The sequence below is a fragment of the Grammomys surdaster genome, unplaced genomic scaffold, assembly GCF_004785775.1.
Source record: "Grammomys surdaster isolate TR1022 unplaced genomic scaffold, NIH_TR_1.0 125167, whole genome shotgun sequence".
NCBI classification, from domain to species: Eukaryota; Metazoa; Chordata; class Mammalia; order Rodentia; family Muridae; genus Grammomys; species Grammomys surdaster.
In genome coordinates this window covers 832,483-852,969 of record NW_021620060.1, presented here as the reverse complement: position 1 = coordinate 852,969, position 20,487 = coordinate 832,483, and the positions used below count along the sequence as shown (strand labels likewise).

The 20,487-nt window shown below is 39.6% G+C and overlaps 1 protein-coding gene across 2 annotated transcripts in view; it reads left to right on the top strand.

Moving 5' to 3' along the window:
• The window catches only part of Ccdc80 (coiled-coil domain containing 80), a 32,179-nt gene extending 15,866 nt beyond the window's left edge, over positions 1-16,313 (top strand). For both annotated transcript variants that reach the window (XM_028785232.1, XM_028785231.1), the window contains exons 4-8: positions 5,100-5,236; positions 6,900-7,048; positions 11,852-11,955; positions 14,608-14,688; positions 15,652-16,313. In XM_028785232.1, coding sequence (XP_028641065.1) covers positions 5,100-5,236; positions 6,900-7,048; positions 11,852-11,955; positions 14,608-14,688; positions 15,652-15,998 — 818 coding nt within the window. In that variant the 3' untranslated portion in view covers positions 15,999-16,313. The remainder of the gene's footprint in view (positions 1-5,099; positions 5,237-6,899; positions 7,049-11,851; positions 11,956-14,607; positions 14,689-15,651) is intronic.
• The last annotated feature ends 4,174 nt before the right edge of the window (positions 16,314-20,487 follow it).

Here is a 20,487-nt window from a genome sequence, read left to right as displayed (position 1 = left end):
TTCTTTCTTTCTTTCTTTCTTTCTTTCTTTCTTTCTTTCTTTCTTTCAGACAGGGTCTCACTATATAGCCCTGGCTGGCCTGAAAATTTATATGTAGACCAGTCCAGCCTCAAACTCACAGAAATCTGTCTGCTTTTGCTGCCAGAGTGCTTAGATTAAGGTGTGCATCTCCATCCTGGCTTCCCCACCTCATTTTAAATACAGTCTCTCACTGAACCTAAAGCTTGCTGATTGACTAGACTAGGACGTTAGTATAATCCCATGCTCAGCTTTTTATGTTGGGACTAGAGATCCAAACTCAGCTTCTTATGCTTGCGTGGCAACTGCTGTACCAAATGAGTCATCGCCTCAGCCCAGATGTTATCTTTTAACATTCATAGCTTTTGGGTTGGTGGAGATCTGCTGAGTAGCACATTCCAAAAGTTTTACTAATAGTCAGAAAGATGTTAGGTTGAAGACATGGTTTGGGAGTGAGTGGATCTTAAGACAACTAAAGATAGCCCGAGATAATTTTGTCTCTTAATCTGTAACATTCCATCTCTCCACAGTCACAACATTCTAGTCAGTCACTCTGTCTGTTGTCTGACAGTCTGTTGGCACACTCTCCAGCACAGATAAGGCACCCTTAGAGAACTTCAGTTCCACAGCTTGAACTTAGGGGAAAGAAAAAAAATCATGGATTCCAAGAGAGGAAGTAGTCACAGGTGGGGATATTAACCTTGATGCCAGGCATACAGTTATTTCATACCTTATAATGGAAGATAATTTTTAAGCACCACTGTGCTATCTATAGTCAATCAAATACACGAAGAAACTTACTATATAATGCAACCAGAATTGTGCCACTGGGTTTTGGGACTGCGATTCCTAAAGGGTGAGGAACCAGACAAGCATCCCATTTCTAGGCTATTTGTAAGAGGGCAAAAAAGAGCTTTCCTCAGCTGGCTAGCCCTTTCCTTGACAATCCCATTCCTGATCTCATAAAAATGAACGTGGATCTTCGAACCACGTTAGCTAAATTAGGAGAAAGTTAATAGTTTATAGGACCTCTTTAATGAATGTCTGCTTGTAAGTCTTGGAGTTCTCCATGAGGACTGACTAATGTGCTCAGACAGACATGGATAAATTTAAGAACCTACACATTCTGTATTGTGTCCGAGACTGGAGAATATTATTAGCCCAGCTCTGATTTGAGCAGAGTAAAGAGGACAGCAGAAACCTGTGGCCAGAGCAGGCGGCTGCAGACAGGAGCTGGCCTCACATGCACCTTCCTCAGAATTTGGCCTGGAGTGGATTCTTCCCTGCTGTACACATGCCTCTGTCTTCCTTGGATCCAGCCTTGATCAGAGACTTCATTGTTTTCCTTTGGCAGATTTTATCTCCTCAGGCCAAACATGTAGACATTTCAGTAGCCCAAGAGTGTAAAACGTTTTATTTGTAATGTTTGGCTGAATTACTTATGAAAACATTTTGCTTGAGAGGTGAAACCAGACTATGAAATCAGCTTCTTGCTGGTTAGACCAAAGTTTGGCTTAGGCCTTAAACCAGAGTCCTCTTGGCCAATGATTGGGAGGTGTTTGTGTGTAGTACAGAGAGGGCTAAAGGGGAGTAGTTCAGGTTGTCTGAGTCCTGTGGCCATTTTGCTACTAATTAGCAGTGTGATCTTGAGGAAGTCAGTCCTCTTTTTCTTCCTCAGAATCCTTTATAGATTATGTACTCTGAGAAAGAGATCTCAACTCTCTGAGTTGTGAATGTAAGGAGGTGAGTGGAGAGCTATCTCCCTTCCTCCAGTCCTAGGGGGGAAAGGAGCACAGGAGTGGACAAAGGGGGAGTTTTGAGCTCTAATGTAGCTGACACTTGGCACTGCCAGCAGGATGGCTTTTATATCCATTATTACCACCCAGTCTTGCACACACTGTTGTACATGCACAAGACCAGGCCAGTGTGATGGCAAAAGGACTTGCCACTCAAAGCCTGGTGACCCAAGTTTAATCCCCTGGACTCATGCAAGGGTGGAAACAGACACTTACATGATGGACACACACACACACAGAAAAAGAGAGAGAGAGAGACAGAGACAGAGACAAAGAGACAGAGAGAGAATAATAATAATGATAATAATAAAACAGATACTAGATTTTTTAAGAGTTCAAGGTCATCTTCTGCTACAGAGTGAATTTAAGACCAGTCTGGGCTACATGAGACCCTGTTTAAAATATAAACAAAATGAGATAACAACAAACCTCTCAAAATTATAATTCCTAGATGAAGATAAAAACTGTTTATAAAGATTTAGAATATTAACTGCAAAGAATATTTTTTAGTTTTCATAGTTTTATTAGCATGCTTTTATGCCTTCTGTTTTTACGTCTTGTGTGTGTATATGCCAATTAGTTTCATTAGCATTGCTAGCAGACACTTGGGGGAGAATTTGTTTATAGAAACATGGGTACCTTACCAGTGTCTACATCACTGAAGAAAATAGTCTCCTCCTTCCCTTTCAGCCATTATATAGAGCACCAGCATTCCATAATCTGCCTCTTATCCAGTGACTAGGTCTTGATGGGCACCATCTTGTATAGGTAAGCATGTTAGTCATGAGTATCAAAAGTACAACAACTATGTCATCCCTAGAACTCAGAATTCATCTCCTCTGAACTCCACCTTATGTTTACCACTGCCTTCTCAGAGGAAATCACTGTGAACAGCTCTGTGTCCTACAGAACTGGTGCTGTGTGCTGTGTATTCCCATTTGAATCTTCTTTTGCCTTAAACATGTTTTGAACCGAGAATAATATCACACTGCCCATTTAGTTCTGCAACTTATTTTCTATGCTGAAGAAGATATACTATAAACAGGCAAAACTTCCACCCCAACATACCAGTTTTTAATTAGCATATATTTTTGTCAACAAAAACAAACTGTACAATTAAAAAAATAGATATGTAATCTATATAATATGTCCCATCATATCCTTCTCCATTTTTCAAACAGTGCTTGGTCCTCATACCGTTTCTTAGGTTCTGTGTCTGTGGACCACCTCCAGGAAGCACTGTTATGACTTAGGGAAAGAAACTTGATTTCTTTCTCTTTTCACGTTGTTTTGTAGAAGTCAAGCTACTTGTTTCTTTTCTTTTTTCAACTAGCATAATCAACTAGATTGAAGTAACAGTTTAACTGTAATTGTCTTCCTATCAGGAAGGCAATGGGTATGTTCAGCTTTAATCTTTTATTTGCAAAATAGTCCCTAGTACTGCTCACTGTGTGTCCATGCTGATAACTGAGACTCCCTGTGCTAATAGCTATGATGTCTCACATTCACTAATTTTGTTTATTTATCCTAAATATTAGGGATTATTTTAGGTGGAGTTGAGGGAAACATTAATCTGTTTTGAAGGGTATACATAGACATCTTTTAATTGACCATGGGGTTATAACCTGACAAACACATAATGATCTGGAATATTATGATACAGACGCACATCTAGTGCCTGGAAAATGGCACATCAGATAGAGGCTCTTGCATGAAGACTTTATGACCTGAATTCAGTTCCTTGAGCCCCCAATCCCATGGCAGGGGAGACCTGGCTCTCGTGAGAACTAACTGTGGAGAGTTGTCCTCCACACCCATGCTGCTGACTGCACACATGGCACTGGCACACACAAATAAATAAGAATCAAAATAAGAAATGCGTTTAACCTGATAATCTAAGCTGTGATGCACAGCACAGCAATACAGCTGACCCTACAGAGTCAGAGTCAGCAGCTACCCACAATTAAATGGTTTCTATAGCCTTTACATCATGCGAGAATATTTGGAAAGGATTAACATTCAAATCATGACTTCACTGAAGTGGTGTCACTGCTGCTCTGTCATAAAGCTGAAAAACTTTAAATCAAATCACAACTTAGTGACAGTCTGTAGAGCTGTCTTGTCCTTACAAATGTTTAAATGATTTCCTGATACGTAATTTGTATGTGAAGCCTCAGATGCTTGTGTCTTGTGTTCTGGCTGAGTTTATGTCATCTTGACACAAGCTAGGGTCATTTGGGAAGAGGGAACCTCAATTGAGAAAATGTCCCCACCGAACTCCCTGTGGTTGACCTTGTGGTGCAGTTTCTTGATTGATGATTGATGTGGGAAGGCCCAGCTCACTGTGGTCTCTGTAGCGCCACCCCTGGGCTGGTGGTCCTGTGTGCTGTAAGCAAGCAGATGGAGCAAGCCAGGAAGAGTAAGCCAGTAAGCAGCACCCCTCAATGGCCTCTGCATGAGCTCCGGTTTCCAGGTTCCTGCCCTGTGTGAGTTCCTGTCCTGACTTCCTCAGTGATGGGCTGTGCTGTGAAACTCTAAGCTGACATCAACCCTTTCCTCCCGAAGCTGCTTTTGGTTACAATGTTTGAACACAGCACTAGAAACCCTAACTAAGACAGTTGGATATTCATGTTTCCCATGTCCTTCTCAGTGGCACCTTCAGGAACTATTCTGAATTATAATGATTTCTTCAACTGAAAGCATAATGCTTAAAGCCTTCCAAAAGCTCTTAAATCTTGCTTGAAATTGTGTTCATTTGAGAAATTTGTATAGCTTCTTCTGGAGCCCAAGGGAACCTGTGTCTAGTTTTGAGCATAGACTCTTTATTTTTCCTCTATGGAACATGTTTACTGAGCTCCAAAGTTAATTATATGCTAAAGGAAGAACAGATACAGGCTTCAGACACAGAATTATCTATAGTGGAAGTGAGCCTTAACCAACATGTCTGGTCTAGCTTCCTGGCAATTTAGATAAAGCCTCATCCCCTGACAGGATGGGCAGTTTTCTAGCAATGCTAGGCAAACTTAATTTTAACACTTCTGATTCACATGAATAGTGTGGGTAGTTTGTGTATTCCTTTGGTAGTTTTATACCTATGAACTCACGATTCATATAATTTTACTTTTAGTTCACTGTAAAACTGTTCACACATATTATGAGTTAAGTCTGTAAAACTAGACAGAATGGTCTGGTTTAAGCTGGATAAACTTCATGGTCCCCACTCATCTTATTCAATGTTTTCTCTTTTGCCATACTTATTTTTCTGGACATTTTGTTTTCCATAAGATAATGAGAAACCCATGCGTGTGGTGGATGATGAGGACTTGGTGGACCAACATCTCATTGGCGAGCTGAGGAAGGAGTACGGAATGACCTACAATGACTTCTTCATGGTGCTGACAGATGTGGATCTGAGAGTCAAGGTACGGGTATTGCTGTGAGTGACATGGTGCAGTTCCTCGGAATAGAAACTATGGTTTCTTATGGTCCATAAGCCCACAAATTGTGCCCTACTGGTAAGGTTTTTAAACAGCTTTAGTATTGAAGTCGTCCTATGAATTTGCATTCAGAAATTATCTCTCCAGAAAAGGGTTGGACTGAACTCAGACAGCCCAGCTACGTGACTTAGACTGAATCCTTCCATCACACTGATGTAGTGAATTTATCAGACACTAATTAAATGACTGTGGTGATCCATGTCCTGGGAATACAAGAGACAGCAGAGCGCCTTCCTTCAAGAAACCCTATACTAGCCATGGTTCCTTTAGGGCAGTGGCTGTCAACTGTGTGTTGCGACCCCTTTGGGGGTCAAACTACCCTTACATGGAGGTCACATATCAAATATCCTGCATATCAGGTATTTACATTATGATTCATGGTAGTAGCAAAATTTTATGGTTGGGGGTCATTACATGAGAAACTATATTAAAGGGTCACAGTGTTGGACCTTTTGTAAGGTCTCTTTGGAAGGAAGATTAAGAACCACTGCTTTATGGAATGTCTAGCAGATAAAAAGGCTGCAAGAATTTTTTCATTTACTTTCTTTCTGTAGCGACAAAGTATCTGAACCACCCAAAACTGAGTTACACAGTCACAATAGTGACAAAATAGCTCACTTTATTGGGTGCTTTCCTTGAACCAAGGAAACTGCTCAAACCTGTACAACATTTGTCTTAAAGATCTAAAATAATACCAGTATCTTTCTTGTTTCACAGAGAAAAAAAATATAGTCCCAGAATGGGTAAGTGGCTTGTTCAAGTTGATCCAGATAGCATTAGATTTCATCCCCACAGAGGCCTGGAGTCTTTAGCATTCCAGGATGATGACAGTTAGCAAGCTTCCACGAAGATCTGTTTGGAGGGGCTTGTTCTCTGCACCATCAGAGCAGCTGACTTGACCTGCAGTGGTTTTGCGGTTCTGGGGAGATATCACTCCATTAATGTGTTCTGCACATGTGTTAGTTTATCTCTCACAGGAGAAGTTGAACTAGATGATCTCTAAGGTAAAACCCACTGGGGCTAAGTTGGAAGTCCTGCTCAGGTGGCCCCTCATATTAGTTTTGCTCAGGAGGGTTCATATCCACATCAAATGACTTTTAAAAGTCTGGGTAGCTGGGATCCAAGGAAATACATCTAATTGTCTGTAAGTTGTCCTTACCTGTTTCTGAGAACATATAAACAAACATGACCTAACGTTAATGACTCAATAAAACAGTATTTCATGAGAAAGTCAGGTTAACAATCCTAACATGCTGTCTCATGTGCTGTTCTATGTTAGTATACTGTCTCTGGTGGTGTCATAAATAGAAACCAGCTTAGTGTCAGTGTATGGGAATGAAGTTAGGGTCTGTATGGTAAGGAAGGTACAAATTGTTTTTAGTAGAAGAAGATCAGAATCATTCTTTATAAATATACCAGTTGCTTCCTGGAGTCCCAACTTCAAGCAATTAGCAAATAGCAAATAGTATTGTTGCAAAAAAAAAAAAAGCGTTTATAAACCACAAACCTTATAGGCTCCAAATTAAAAGGTTTTCCTAGATTTCTCTGGACTGTATAAATTGCATGTATCCTATGCTTTCTTAAACAGCAATACTATGAAGTGCCAATAGCAATGAAGTCAGTGTTTGATTTGATTGATACTTTCCAATCCCGAATCAAAGACATGGAGAAGCAGAAGAAGGAGGGCATTGCCTGCAAGGAGGATAAGAGGCAGTCCCTGGAGAATTTCCTATCCAGGTACATCATCTTTGTATTCCCAAAAGATGCTAGTGCAATTTTGCCTGGAGATTTTTCTCTTTTCTTCTTCTTTCCCGTTTTCTTTTCTTTTTCCTTTCTTATCTTCCTTCCTTCCTTTCTTTCTTTCTTTCTTTCTTTCTTTCTTTCTTTCTTTCTTTTTCTTTTTTTTTAAATTTGAAGGTTGAATTTGATGACTCAGAATCAAAGAAACACAGAGGTTCACATGTACTCATCTTTTGAGCACCCTGGCTACGGGGCTTAGTTCTGTGCCTCTGGAAATAGTTCTGGTTGCAAGGGTAGGTCCAACTCTGACTGTGAAGGTTGATTTTATAATATTGGAGAGGTCTCTTCTTCCTTCCTTCCTTCCTTCCTTTCTTTCTTTCTTTCTTTCTTTCCTCCTTTCTTTCCTTCTTTCTTTCTTTCCTCCCTTCCTTCTTTCTTTCTTTCTTTCTTTCTTTCTTTCTTTCTTTCTTTTCTTTCCTTCTTTCTTTCTTTCTTTCCTTCTTTCTTTCTTTCTTTCTTTCTTTCTTTCTTTCTTTCTTTCTTTCTTTCTTTCTTTCTTTCTTTCTTTCTTTCTTTCTGTTTTTGGTACTACGAATAGAATTCGTGAAGCATGAGGATTGCTTCATGCAGTCAGCAAACCCGAGAAGCTGCGAACATCACACTTTGCTTTGCATGCGTCTTTTTCCACTTCCAAATGGGACTGATGCACTGTGCTTCACTTTCCACTTCCTTACAACAAAACAAGGAAAGCCACACTAAGAGGATTCCTAGAAAGAGGAATCCTCTTGACCTTGCCCCGGGATTCTCTTGGGAGTAGTGTTTACTAGAAGCCCATTTACTGCAAGGGTTGGGGCATCCCCTGGAGACCAGCTTAAGAAAAACAAAATAACAATATCTTCTTTGCTTCAAGTCTTTCTCAAGGTCGGGTGAAAGTTTCATAGGGACGTTGAGTCAGTCCCTAAGAGGGACAAAACTGAAGAATGTACTCACAACAAATCAAACCACAGAGTATCAATATAAGCACTACCCCAGCTATACTTCAAGGCTGAGAGTCTCCAAAAATGAAGCAAACATTTTCTGGAGGCTCAGTGTTAAACGTGAGTGAGTCATGTGGGCTTTATCTTTACTCACTGACTCCTATTACTCAGGAGCTCAAGAAATAAGGATTATGAATGACTGGAATTCCTGTATATTCAGGAGACTTGGGGCTATTAGGGTATAGCAAGGCATCTAAAGGTCAGTCTACAGCATATTCATCACGTTGACATTACACTTCTTAACTAAACTTCCTTAAAAATCTCTCTAATGTAAAATTGAAATAATGGTAGCAAGGAACCCTTCCTCTAACCAGGGTTGCTGTATACTCCTCCATGTTGACACCAAGGAATCTTCACTGGTTGTCCATGCAGATGTAAAATGTTGCCCATAGATTCTTGTGTTTGGATCTTTTCAAATGCCCCCTCCCCCATTACATTCACATAGATTTCAATGTGTGCTAAACTTCTGAATTATCCAGTTACACAGCCTCACTTGTAGTTGCAAGTTTGTCAGTAGACCAAGTTCTTTTAAACTTTACAAGATTGTGTGTGTGTGTGTGTGTGTGTGTGTGTGTGTGTGTGTATGTGTGTGTGTGTGTACATTTTTATTTACAGGTCATGTGGATGGTGTCATAGTCTTTATAAGTTTGTATGTACAACCACTCTGCTGTATCTAGAAAACATTTTACTTAAAGTTAACCACCACCTCTGAACTTAAAATATCCCCGCATTTTCTTTTATGGTAGACACAAAATCCCACTTACTTGCTGAAGAGAGATTGACACTTGATGGTGGCTGGGAGAGGGAGAGTCAATGTTTTTTAATGGTGACCTTTGGTGGGTAGACCACACTCCAGGGCAGGCCCTACTCCTGAGTGTAGTTGGACAATGCAATTGTATATAATGGCTTTAAAAAAATAATGAAGACCTGGAAGTTGAGTTGATAGCAGGTTATGGGTGAGGAGGGTAAATCTGAAAAAGTTGGCAGGTCAAGAATATGATCAAAATATATTGTGTGAAATATTTAAAGAATTAATAAAAATATTATCTTAAAAATTTAAACAGAATAAACAGATTTCTCAGAGGCAGAATAAAATAGCCCTGTGTTAGAATTCTGCTTCCCTTTCTTTCTTTCCTTCTTTCTTTCTTTCTTTCTTTCTTTCTTTCTTTCTTTCTTTCTTTCTTTCTTTCTTCTTTCCTTCATTTCTTTCTTCTTTCTCTTTGTTTTTTTCTCACTCAGTTTTCTAATCTGCAAAATGATAATAATACATGTTCTTAAAATTATTGTGAAAGGGCAACACTGGCCTAGGCCCTAGTACAAAGCAAGTGGTCAGTAAATGCTATTACAGTATTCAGTCCATTATTTGGGTCTATACCACACTTTGTTCATGAGAGCAGCTCAGCAGCCCGTTCAAAATTGGCATCTAGGCTAAGACAAAAGGGGAAAAGAAAACTTCTCTAAAATAAAAAAGAAAAAAATCCTATGGCTAAGCCAGTCCCTAAATGGGAATTTTCCTTAAATTTGCTGACTAGTTGGTGAGCCTGCACAGCCTGGTTTCAACTGACCAGACCCTGAAGCCAGTCTGGTCTTTAGCACTGTACTTTAAGCTATAATTACCCTTGCTGAGACAGAAGTCCCAAACAGTGGGCAAATGCACACTAATTTGGGATGCCAGTTAAAAGAAGCAAACACAAGCAGAACTTGTAGGGCTTCATTTCCTGAGAAGCTAATGTGACAGAAGAATAATTTGGCCCAAATGGGGGCCTAAGCAGGGTCACAGTTCTTGTCACAGACACTGGAAGTTATTTTCTTTAGTGCCTTTGAGCTGGGCTCCTGTGTGTGAAGTCCAATCATTCCTTTTGGGAAGCAACCTTCTCTGGGTTGTGTTTGAGACAGGGCGTTTCATCCCTCTCCCATCAAAACCTCATTCAGTGGCACATACAGGTAAACAAGTTAAAACAGACCTCACCAAAATAACTCAATGGCTCCATGTAGGCCAGAGAGGTTGGCCTGGTTAGATGCTGGCTAGGAGCCAGCTTTGGTCTGGCATTCCTCCTAAGGAAGCAGGGAGATCAGAGACCGAGCTTGTGACCCAGCAGCTGCCACTGTTCCCTTTCCCAGGAACCTCTGGACTGTCTCATATGCTCCTTTCCCTCTATCTGTGCCAAAACATTCATCTCTTATCCTCAGTGGAGACTTGTTTTCCTTTCCCTTTGAAGAAAAAACAAGCAGAGGAAGTGAATGTAATGTCATTGCAAGCAATTCTTGGCAAGCCTTAGGAGACAGACATCTATTCAGAGCTTGTATTTCATTAGGCTATTATTTTCCTTCATTCCCCCCAAACCACTGTTCCATCCAAGAGGCCATTTTCTTTGGGGTAAAAAACGCTCATGAAGCTAGATAGCGCTTAGGGAAAGAAAACATAAGCAAAATGGCTGGCCACCAGCTCAGTGATTATTAATATCTTCTGGTTGCCTCTACTGAAGGCAGAAAGTGACATTCTTTCTCCAGTTTGAGATAATTCTGTTCAGCTTTCCACTAGGAGCATGCTGTATTTATTTCATACTGCACTGGGGACCTTGTAAGCACAAATACAGCATCCTCATCCTTAAGTCTGTATTTTGGTACCACTACCATCTTAGATTTACTAGTTGCACAAATTACTTCTTTATGTCTTACCATTCATAAAATGGGGGAAAACAGCTTGCTTTCTTGAGCCTTAGTGAAGAACACTTACTATGCAGTGAAAGTGAACTTTAAAACTTACAACATACTGACACAATCAAATAGGTTGCCATGTCACATTGTGATGGGTGATGTCCAAGGTATGGTAATGTGGTAATGGTACAGGTTTTTAAACTGGGAGCAGCTGTAAATGAAAATATGATTTCCATGCCATCATGTGGATAACATACTGATGGGTTTGGGAGTTTCATTTTGTAACACCTCTTTGAAGTAGAAACTAATATATATTTTTACTCCAGAAATGATGAAAATTTGAGACTTAGTTGAACGAGTGACATGCACAAAGACATCCTAAAAAGCAGTGATGACAAATGAATTCAAGTTCCCATGTAAAAGATCAAAGGTCTATCAGTCCACCATGACAGCCACACTAACAGTGGAAGTTGGCTTTATCAAAACCCCATGCTTCATAGGAGAAGTTTGCATTGCCGTTTATTAATGATAATAAGACAGAGATCTGAACTTGCATTTGCCTCTAGAATATTAACTCCCTCTAAGGAGAATACATGAGGTTTTCTTTTTCTGGAACTTTCTTTAGTCCTTTTAGTGACTTTTCTACTTTCCTTCTTGTTGCTGTGGTCAGGTACGTAAAATTTGGCAGCCCCATTCTAGTCTTTTCTTGTTTATATTCTCATTCCCCAATCCTTGCTGAACTCAAAGGGGAAATCTACAGGGAGTTTAACTCTCTTTAGCATTCTTCTGTCATCTTGGGGTCACTGCTTCCTTTACAGTTTTGACTAGAGTCCCTTATAACTGAGAGCGTCACTTTCCTCTGAGTGTCCTCATCAGGCATGATGACTGCGACCTAACATACCATTCAGGCAGACAGGAGACACAACAGAAAAAGCAAGGTATGTGGTAATGCAGCTGAATGGCTTTCAGGAGCTGCGGAAGAATTCTATGGGCCAGGGATTTTTATTCTGGTAATGGAAAAACCCAACAGCCTATGTTGCTTCGTTTTCTTACACTGGCCTCTAGTGTATGAAGCAGTCATAGCGGCTCTCTGCATCTTTTCCAGGTTCCGATGGAGGAGGCGGTTACTGGTGATCTCTGCTCCTAATGATGAAGACTGGGCCTATTCACAGCAGCTCTCTGCCCTCAACGGTCAGGCATGCAATTTTGGTGAGTAGGAGGCACTTTATTTCTGCTTTCCCATACCGCTTTCTTCCTGGATGATTCTAAAATGGAACATGGAACATTAGCTCATCCAAATCTACTCCAATTCAGATGCACATTCCCAGACACATATTCTATTATATTGAATATGAAGTTGCTTTCAAAGTACTGTTTTAGTCAACTATGCATTCCTTGTGTTTGAAAGTATCTTCTGCTTTACTTATAATTGAGTTTTTAAACATGTCTTAAGTTATTGAAATTCAAACAGGATCACTTATCTCATATTTGGGTACTGGATACTATCATAGAGTACTACTCCATATATTGATCTTGTTCTAGTAATTAATGAAACAGAATTTTATTTGTTTAGAAATGGAATGCCACTATGTAACTCCAAATCCTCCTGCCTTATCCTCCTGTGTGCTGGAATTTCCAGTGTGTATCACTATGTCTAGTTCTGAACCTTTAAAGCCAAATCAGAAGGGAAAAAAATGTTTCTTTTCTACTTGTTGCAAATCCCTCAATATTTTGAGAAAACAACATGCTATTTCACTTGTTAAATATTTTCTGCTGGATTAACTAAAAGTACTAGTATTTTTAATCTGGCCACTGAAATATATGTGCAGTATACAGAACTTACTACTAGGTTCAGTGTGACATGGGGTGACAGTGAGGTCAGTAGTGTCAATGTCACAGCTGACACTATGTTCTGTGCAGCTGCGAAGGGGAACACTTTGAATCATTAGAAGTATGTATGGAAGGGCTGGTTTCCTGTCACTGGTTTAAAAATTCATCATTGTAACATTACAAATCAAGACCATTTTGATACTTCAAGTAGGAAATGAAGGATAGAATTATCATGTCTATAATTATGGCACAGTTATAAATAACTCCACTTGGGGGCTGGAGAAATGGCTCAGCAGTTAAGAGCACTGACTGCTTTTCCTGAGGTCCTGAGTTCAATTCCCAGCAACCACATGGTGGCTCACAATCATCTGCAATGGGATCCAATGCCCTCTTCTGGTTTGTCTGAAAATAGCTACTCATAATAAATAAATAAATAAATAAATAAATAAATAAATAAATAAATAAAAATAGAAAAAAGAAAATCTGCACTTGATATTTGAAGGAAGGGTGTTTGTGAATTTTGTAAAGCATTATTGGGACCCAGTTCTGTAATATGGCCAAGTATCTCAATTATAAGTAGTTTACAAATGTAAGATGTGAAATAATGCAAAGGAAGGCACCAAGTGAGCTCAAAATGGTAAGACAATCCAGGAAATTTCTCACTTACCCTCTGTTTATCATGGCTAATGATTTTACAACTGTCAACATAAAATATTTGATTATGTCAACACTCTGAATTATATTTAAAACTCTTCAGAGTCATCAATGGTACTGATTATGAAACATATTCTTAGAGCGCCGAAGGATTACTTACAGTAGAAATGTAAGTCAAAACAAATCCCACTTTGGTGGCACATATGTGTAATCTCAGCACCAAGAGACTCCAACTAGGGGTTTTTGAGTCCCATGCCACTGTGGGCTGTGGAGTATGACCCATGTCAAAGAGACAATGACACCAAGTAAAATCGTGGTTTTCTACCTCTCTGTAGATACCTTCTCATGAGCTAGGAGGGGCTGTTTGGTTTTTTTATACTAGCACAAAAAGCCTGTGCCATATGTGTGTAAGCAAAGCCTTTTGTTATACGCAGGAAATGCGAACAAATCATGCTTTCCAGGAGTCATTAAATTCATGATCATTAGTTTATGAAAATGTGACCCTCTGGTGTTTGGAATAGAAGACTTCACCCTTCTGGGAAAAGATAAAGGTGGAAAACAAAATAAAACTATGGGGAATGGCATTTTGCCTTGATTTTAGCTCCTCCTTAATGGAGCCCTCCCATATAGAAGCTTTTAATTTTCTCCCTGAGCAACAAATTCCACTGATCTTATCATTAGCTCCAAGCTATTACCCCAGTTAGTTAGACTCTTCATGTTTCTGTTTTCTTTATGAATCCCTTCACATGCTTTCCATCTTCAAAAGAATTCCAACAAGCTATCAAGGCATGACCTTCCCTCCTTGGCTGAAACCTTAGCTGAAGATGGGAAGGCAGCTGTGCTTGCCAGGGGTTCCCCTATGAATCCTCTGCATGAGTAAGAGCCTGCCAGTCAAGTGAAGCCTCTCGCTTGTGACTGACTGACTCTTTAACCATCACTTAAATGGTTTGTGTGGTATTTCTCTCTGAAGGGAAGTTATCCATAAAAGGTATGAAACTTTCAGGTTGAATTTCCACCCCCCCCCACATCCCAGAATCCAACACTGTGCTTAGCTCATGGTAGATATTTTACTTTCATATTTTGGTATTTTAGAGCAAGAATCATTTTAAGAGCAAATCTATTTCATTCTGTCTGCCTCACACACAAAACCACCTGATTCTTGTTAATCTTAAAATCTGTACCTGCTTGTGTCGGTTTTTTAAAAAAATTTCCTGTGTTGTAGAAATATCAAAGACAGATTATTCTATTTGGTTTATTGTGCTCTATATTCTTTTTAGAATTTAAGTGACATGAAAATCATCAGTTGTCAGGTCTATGGAAGAAAGAGACATTTTCAGATTTGTTTTCCTCTAATTTTGTGATTTTCTTTTGTGTCAGGTCTGCGACACATAACCATTCTGAAGCTTTTAGGTGTTGGAGAGGAAGTTGGAGGAGTTTTAGAACTGTTCCCAATTAATGGTAATAGTTTATTATTTTAAAATATTATGTTTGGCTATATGCAATCGGTAGGTACGCCTCAAGGGAATAGTGTGTGAACACAGCATGCTTGTGTGCCCATGATGTGTATGGGACCGGGGCTGGACTAGGGGCTAATCTTGGTTTTGATATAAAATCATTCAAACCAACAGAAAACCTATCCATGTTCATAATTAAAATCATGCTTTTTTTCGATAATGAGTTCTAAGGTTTTCAAAGAAACTTGTGGTCTATCATTTAATCTCATGATTGTTTTTTGAGGTCTATCACCATGATTTCTGTTCACAAGATAAGGAAAGGCAATAAAAGGCTCAAAGAAGCTAAACAAAAATGACTACAGACTGAAGCTTGCAAAAGGCATAGCCACCTTCCTCCAGGGACCCTTGGTTTGAAATAAATGGCAGTGTGGGAAATACCTGGCTGAGCGCCAGAGTAGACACCCCCCCCCCCAGAAAGCTGCAGTTCCCCATCTCCTTTTTTCTTTTCACACATACTACTCATTTAGAGCCAGCCATTGGTTTGTAACATAATTATTCGTTTTCACTCTGGACAACAAAACAAGCTTCCCATTGTCCACTGAATGAAAAACTGAAATGTAAAGAAGTAAGCTAATTGGAAACATACCTAGAAATAGAAACATCATTGTTTGTGACAGATTGCAAAGATGTTGATGTTGCAGGATTAAATTAAGGTATGGATTCTGTATTTTGTAACATTCTCAAAAGAGATGCCATAGTTTGTCCATAGTCCCATAGTTTGGCAATAACAACCTTGCACAACCTGGCATTTAATTGCTATTTGGACACTCCCAGCCAACAACTGGCTTTTGAGCTAAAGAGAACAGGTTTGTGGGGCTTCTGCTCTTAGGACGATTTCCTCTTGTTTTGTAGTATCTATAAACTCTTGATTTTTTAATCCACTAACAACCATTCAATGCTATTCCAGGGAGCTCCACTGTTGAGCGGGAAGATGTGCCAGCCCACTTGGTCAAAGACATCCGCAACTATTTTCAAGTGAGCCCAGAGTACTTCTCCATGCTTCTAGTTGGAAAAGACGGCAATGTTAAATCTTGGTATCCTTCTCCCATGTGGTCGATGGTCATCGTGTATGACTTAATTGATTCCATGCAACTTCGGAGACAGGAAATGGCCATTCAGCAGTCACTGGGGATGCGCTGCCCAGAAGATGAGTATGCGGGATATGGTTACCATAGTTATCACCAAGGATACCAGGATGGCTACCAGGATGACTACCGTCATCATGAAAGTTACCACCATGGATACCCTTACTGAACAGAAATATGTAACCTTATTCCCATCCAGTTTCCCCTTCGTCTGCTAAAGCTGTGTGCAGGCAGCTTCATAAGGGAATTTCTCCACACTTTACATACCCTGCCTTTTTCTCTCAGTGTTCTTACAAGATTAAAGAAATAGTAAACTTTCCCCTACTCATGAGTTGTTATTAAGACATTTAAAAGAACTCACTAACTTGATCGAGGAAAGCATGGTGCTAAATAATTTTTACTGAAAAACGAAAGGTAGAATCTTTTTTCTTATGTAATAGCTATTATTTGATATGTGAATGTATAAAATGTTTATACATCTTTCCTTTATTTCTTCTATCAATTTGTAAGTAAAAAATTGTGTTAAGGAAAATTAAAACTCACAGTACAAATGTTTTTGCAAAGCATCTGGATAGACATAGACGAAGGCAACAGATGGCTTAGTTTTTGAGACAGGATCTCTCTGTGTAGCTCTGACTGATTTAGAACTCACTATGTAGATCAAGTTTGTCTCAAACTCACAAGATCCACCTGCCTCTGCCTTCCAAATGCTGATATGAAAGGCATGAATCATTATATCTAGCTTCAGAAGGCTTCTTAACACTTGAAATGTCAGCCTAAAAGTATTTACAACAGTTCTATGCCATATGAGGTTCTTTTACAGCTCTTAGCAAAGAAGCAAGGAAGTTTGGGCAGCCTGGGCAGGGCAGGTAGCCAAGGTCCTAGGTCGCTTGTCAGCTACCACAGCAGCAACAGTGGGAGCAGAGGTGGTGTGAGCCTGGCCAGTCAGGCAGTTCCAAGGTCTAGCAATAAATGCTTCAGGAGCGCGAACTCTTCCCCAAGTGTTATAGCTCAGTAAAAACAGTCACTGTTATATGATCATCGATGAAATAACTTGTGAGCTTTATTCCACGTGTACAGTAAATTTATAAACACTGAGGAGTGGGGTGGAATTTAGGGGTTCTTATTGGCTCAGTTTGAGATGTTAATGATGCTCTATTTGCACGGGGAAGTGCTCTAGGTGTTTCCTTATGTGACTGACTGGCATTGTCCTCTCAGAGGGTTGTCATGGATACATGTTCTAGAGCAGGTACAGAAATGGGTAGGAAGCAGCTTGACTCCTGCCAATCTCAAGTCTCTGAGATTCCCTGGGTCTTAACTCACTCACCCTTACTAGCTCTTCTGTCTGGTGTAAGGTCCTATCACAGCTATACAATGTGCTGTAGTTTTTCATACTTCCTTCATGCATAAGCTCCTCTTGCTTGCTTCTCGACATGGACTGTCTTCAGACAAAAGAACACATGAGTGGGCCTCATTCTAGAAACAGTCCTAAATTTGAGAAGACCAAGTTGGGAATTACTGAACAAAGTGGCTTATGAAAGTAATGACTTTACAGTCCTAAATTTGAGAAGACCAAGTTGGGAATTACTGAACAAAGTGGCTTATGAAAGTAATGACTTGACATTGCCATTCTTTTTTTTCCATGCATAAAAAGGACTTTTATTCTATGAACTTATGTTTGGGAGCAAATCAACAATCATTCTGAAGTTTTTGATAGTAACTGTATTTAGTTATTCATGTGTATATATGACATATGAGTAACTAAACAAACTGAAATGGATAATTACAGACTTCTATCTATTTTAGTATCACCACCAAGTCCAAATAAATACTAAAAGTATTGACATTCATTTTATAGGAACAATGAAAATCAGAAGAAAATACAGTAAACAGCATACTTCATTCTCATTAAATATACATCTTATACAGAACATAATTCATTGATTTTTGATATATGGTCAATTTCTTGAATTTATAATGATAGTCATTTGTTCTTATCTGAAAACCTCTCTTGGTTTTTCTCTAAAACAAGAGTAATGGCTGCATTTCATTTAATAGCCTCAGGCAAGTCAGAATGGCTAAGATTAAAAACTCAGGTGATAGTAGATGCTGACGAGGGTGTGGAGAAAGAGAAACACTCCTCCACTGTTGGTGGGATTGCAAGATGATGCAACCACTTTGGAAATCAGTCTGGTGGCTCCTCAGAAAACTGGACATAGCATTACCTGAGGATCCAGCTATACCACTCCTGGGCATATACCCAGAAGATGCTCTAACATATAACGAGGACATATGCTCAACTATGTTCATAGCAGCCTTATTTATAATAGCCAGAAGCTGGAAAGAACCCAGATGTCCTTCAACTGAGGAATGGATTCAAAAAATGTGGTATATTTACACAATGGAGTATTACTCAGCTATTAAGAACAATGAATTCGAGAAATTCCTAGGTAAATGGATGGAACTAGAAAATATCATCTTGAGCGAGGTAAGCCAATCATAAAAGAACACGCATGGCATTCACTCACTGATTACTGGATATTAGCCCAGAACCTTGAAATGTCCAAGATTCAACTCACAGGCTACATGAAGTTCATGAAGAAGGAAGACTAAGTGGGGCTGCTTCGGTCCTTCTTAGAAGGAGCAACAAAATACTCAAGGGAGCAAATATGGAGACAAAGTGAGGGACAGAAACTGAAGGAGGGGCCATCTGGAGACCATTCCACCTCGGTCGGTATCCATCCCATGAGCAGTCACCAAAGGTAGATGCTGATGTGGATGTCAGGAAGTACATACTGATAAGAGCCTGCTATAGATGTCTCCTTAGAGGTCTGCAAGAGTCTGACATATTCAGAGGCAGATACTCATAGCTAGCTATTGAACTGATCATGGGGTTCCCAATGGAGGAGTTAGAGTGAAGAATGTTGAAGCTGAGGGGGTTTGTGGCCCCATGAGGAGAGCAGACATTGCCATTCTTAATCATGATATTGCCCTGAAGGTTAGACTCCATGTAGAATAAATGATTAAAATAATTTATGCTACTTTCTATATATTCTGCTAGAATCCAGAACACAAAACTGGAAAAGACTTCTCCTTTCACATAAACTCAGACAAGTTGAGAACAGTTACAAAGGTAGCTAATTGTTGTGGTAGGTATAGAGATGGAAAGAAAGGGGAGGAAGCACCAGCAAGGGAGAAATGAGGAGGAATGGCAGTTTGGTGGTCACCTGGATGATTACACTGTTTCCTATGATCTTGCCAGGTGTCTCCCATTGGCTCAATGGTCATCATGGTCAATGGTCAATGAATTTTGGATCCTCACAATATGAGTTACTTATCACCAGAATAAGTTTTCATCAAATAGTGTTGTGTTTAAATATACCTAAAATAACCTATTGAAGGTCAGATTCCAGAAGTTTGAGCCAACACTGGCTACTTAGTTGTGTTGAACCAAATTGCCTTCTTGCTTCCTATTTCATATTTTCTTTGAAGTCCTAGGTAGAGGAATGAGACTAAAGGAGCAAATAAGGGGGAGACATGAGAAGAAGAAGAAGTCAAAGCATCCTCATTTACAGGAGACATGAATCTATATAAAAGAAAAGCCAAAGACTCCATCAGGAAACTGCTAAAGCTGATAAATACTTTCAGTACAGAGCAAGTTACACAATTAACGTGTCCAAATAAGTGGCCTTCCTAGAAACCAAAGACAAACATAGAAAGAAATCAGGAACCAATCCCATCCACGGTATCTCCCACCCCCAATTAAATATCACGGAATAAACTCTAACAAAGAGAATGAAAGACTTGGACAATGAAAACTTTAAAGGATTGAAGAAAGAAGCAGAGTAAGACCCCAGGATCTACTTTCTCTTCCCTATAGTGACACTCCCATCCCCACCCATAGGCTTGGGTGTTTGAACACAGAGTGCCCAGTTGGTGGCACCATTAGGGAAGGTTTTGGTAGCGTAGCCTTGCTGGTGGATGAATTACTGGGCATGGGCATTGACATTATGTAGTCTTCATCCTTCTTTCTGTTCCCTGTCTGCCACGAGAGAAAGGAATCATCAAATAATGATGACTTACCAAGTCATGAAAAGCAGAATGGCCATTATCAAAAGAAAACATAAACCGCATGTGCTGGTGAAAATGTGAAGGAAAGGGAAAGGTTTACACAGCTGTTATGGAGAACAGTGAGCAAGTTCTTAGAAAAACTAAAAATAGACTAGCTATCCTACCTTGGGATATACATACACAGAAATCAGGCTGTACTCAAATACTTATAACAATAGCTGAAATATGAGACCAACCTCCCTGCCTATCAGCAGAGAACTATTTGAAGGAATGTGGTATATACATTTGATGGACATAATTTAGACATGGAAAAATCCTATCATTTACAGTAAGGTCAATGGATCTGGAAGACATTGTGGCAAACAAAATAAATCAGACAGAAAAAAAATACACGTTCTTCCACATACAGAACCTTAAAAGTTGATCTGTGGAACAGTGACTAATAGAATTGCATGGCAGCAGGGTTGATAAAGAGTGGCTGGAAACTGGGAACTCAAACACAGTGACATAGAAAAAACTGGCATCAGTATTCTATACTCCAGCGGAGTCACTATATAGTTCATAACAACCCATTCTTGTTACAAGGA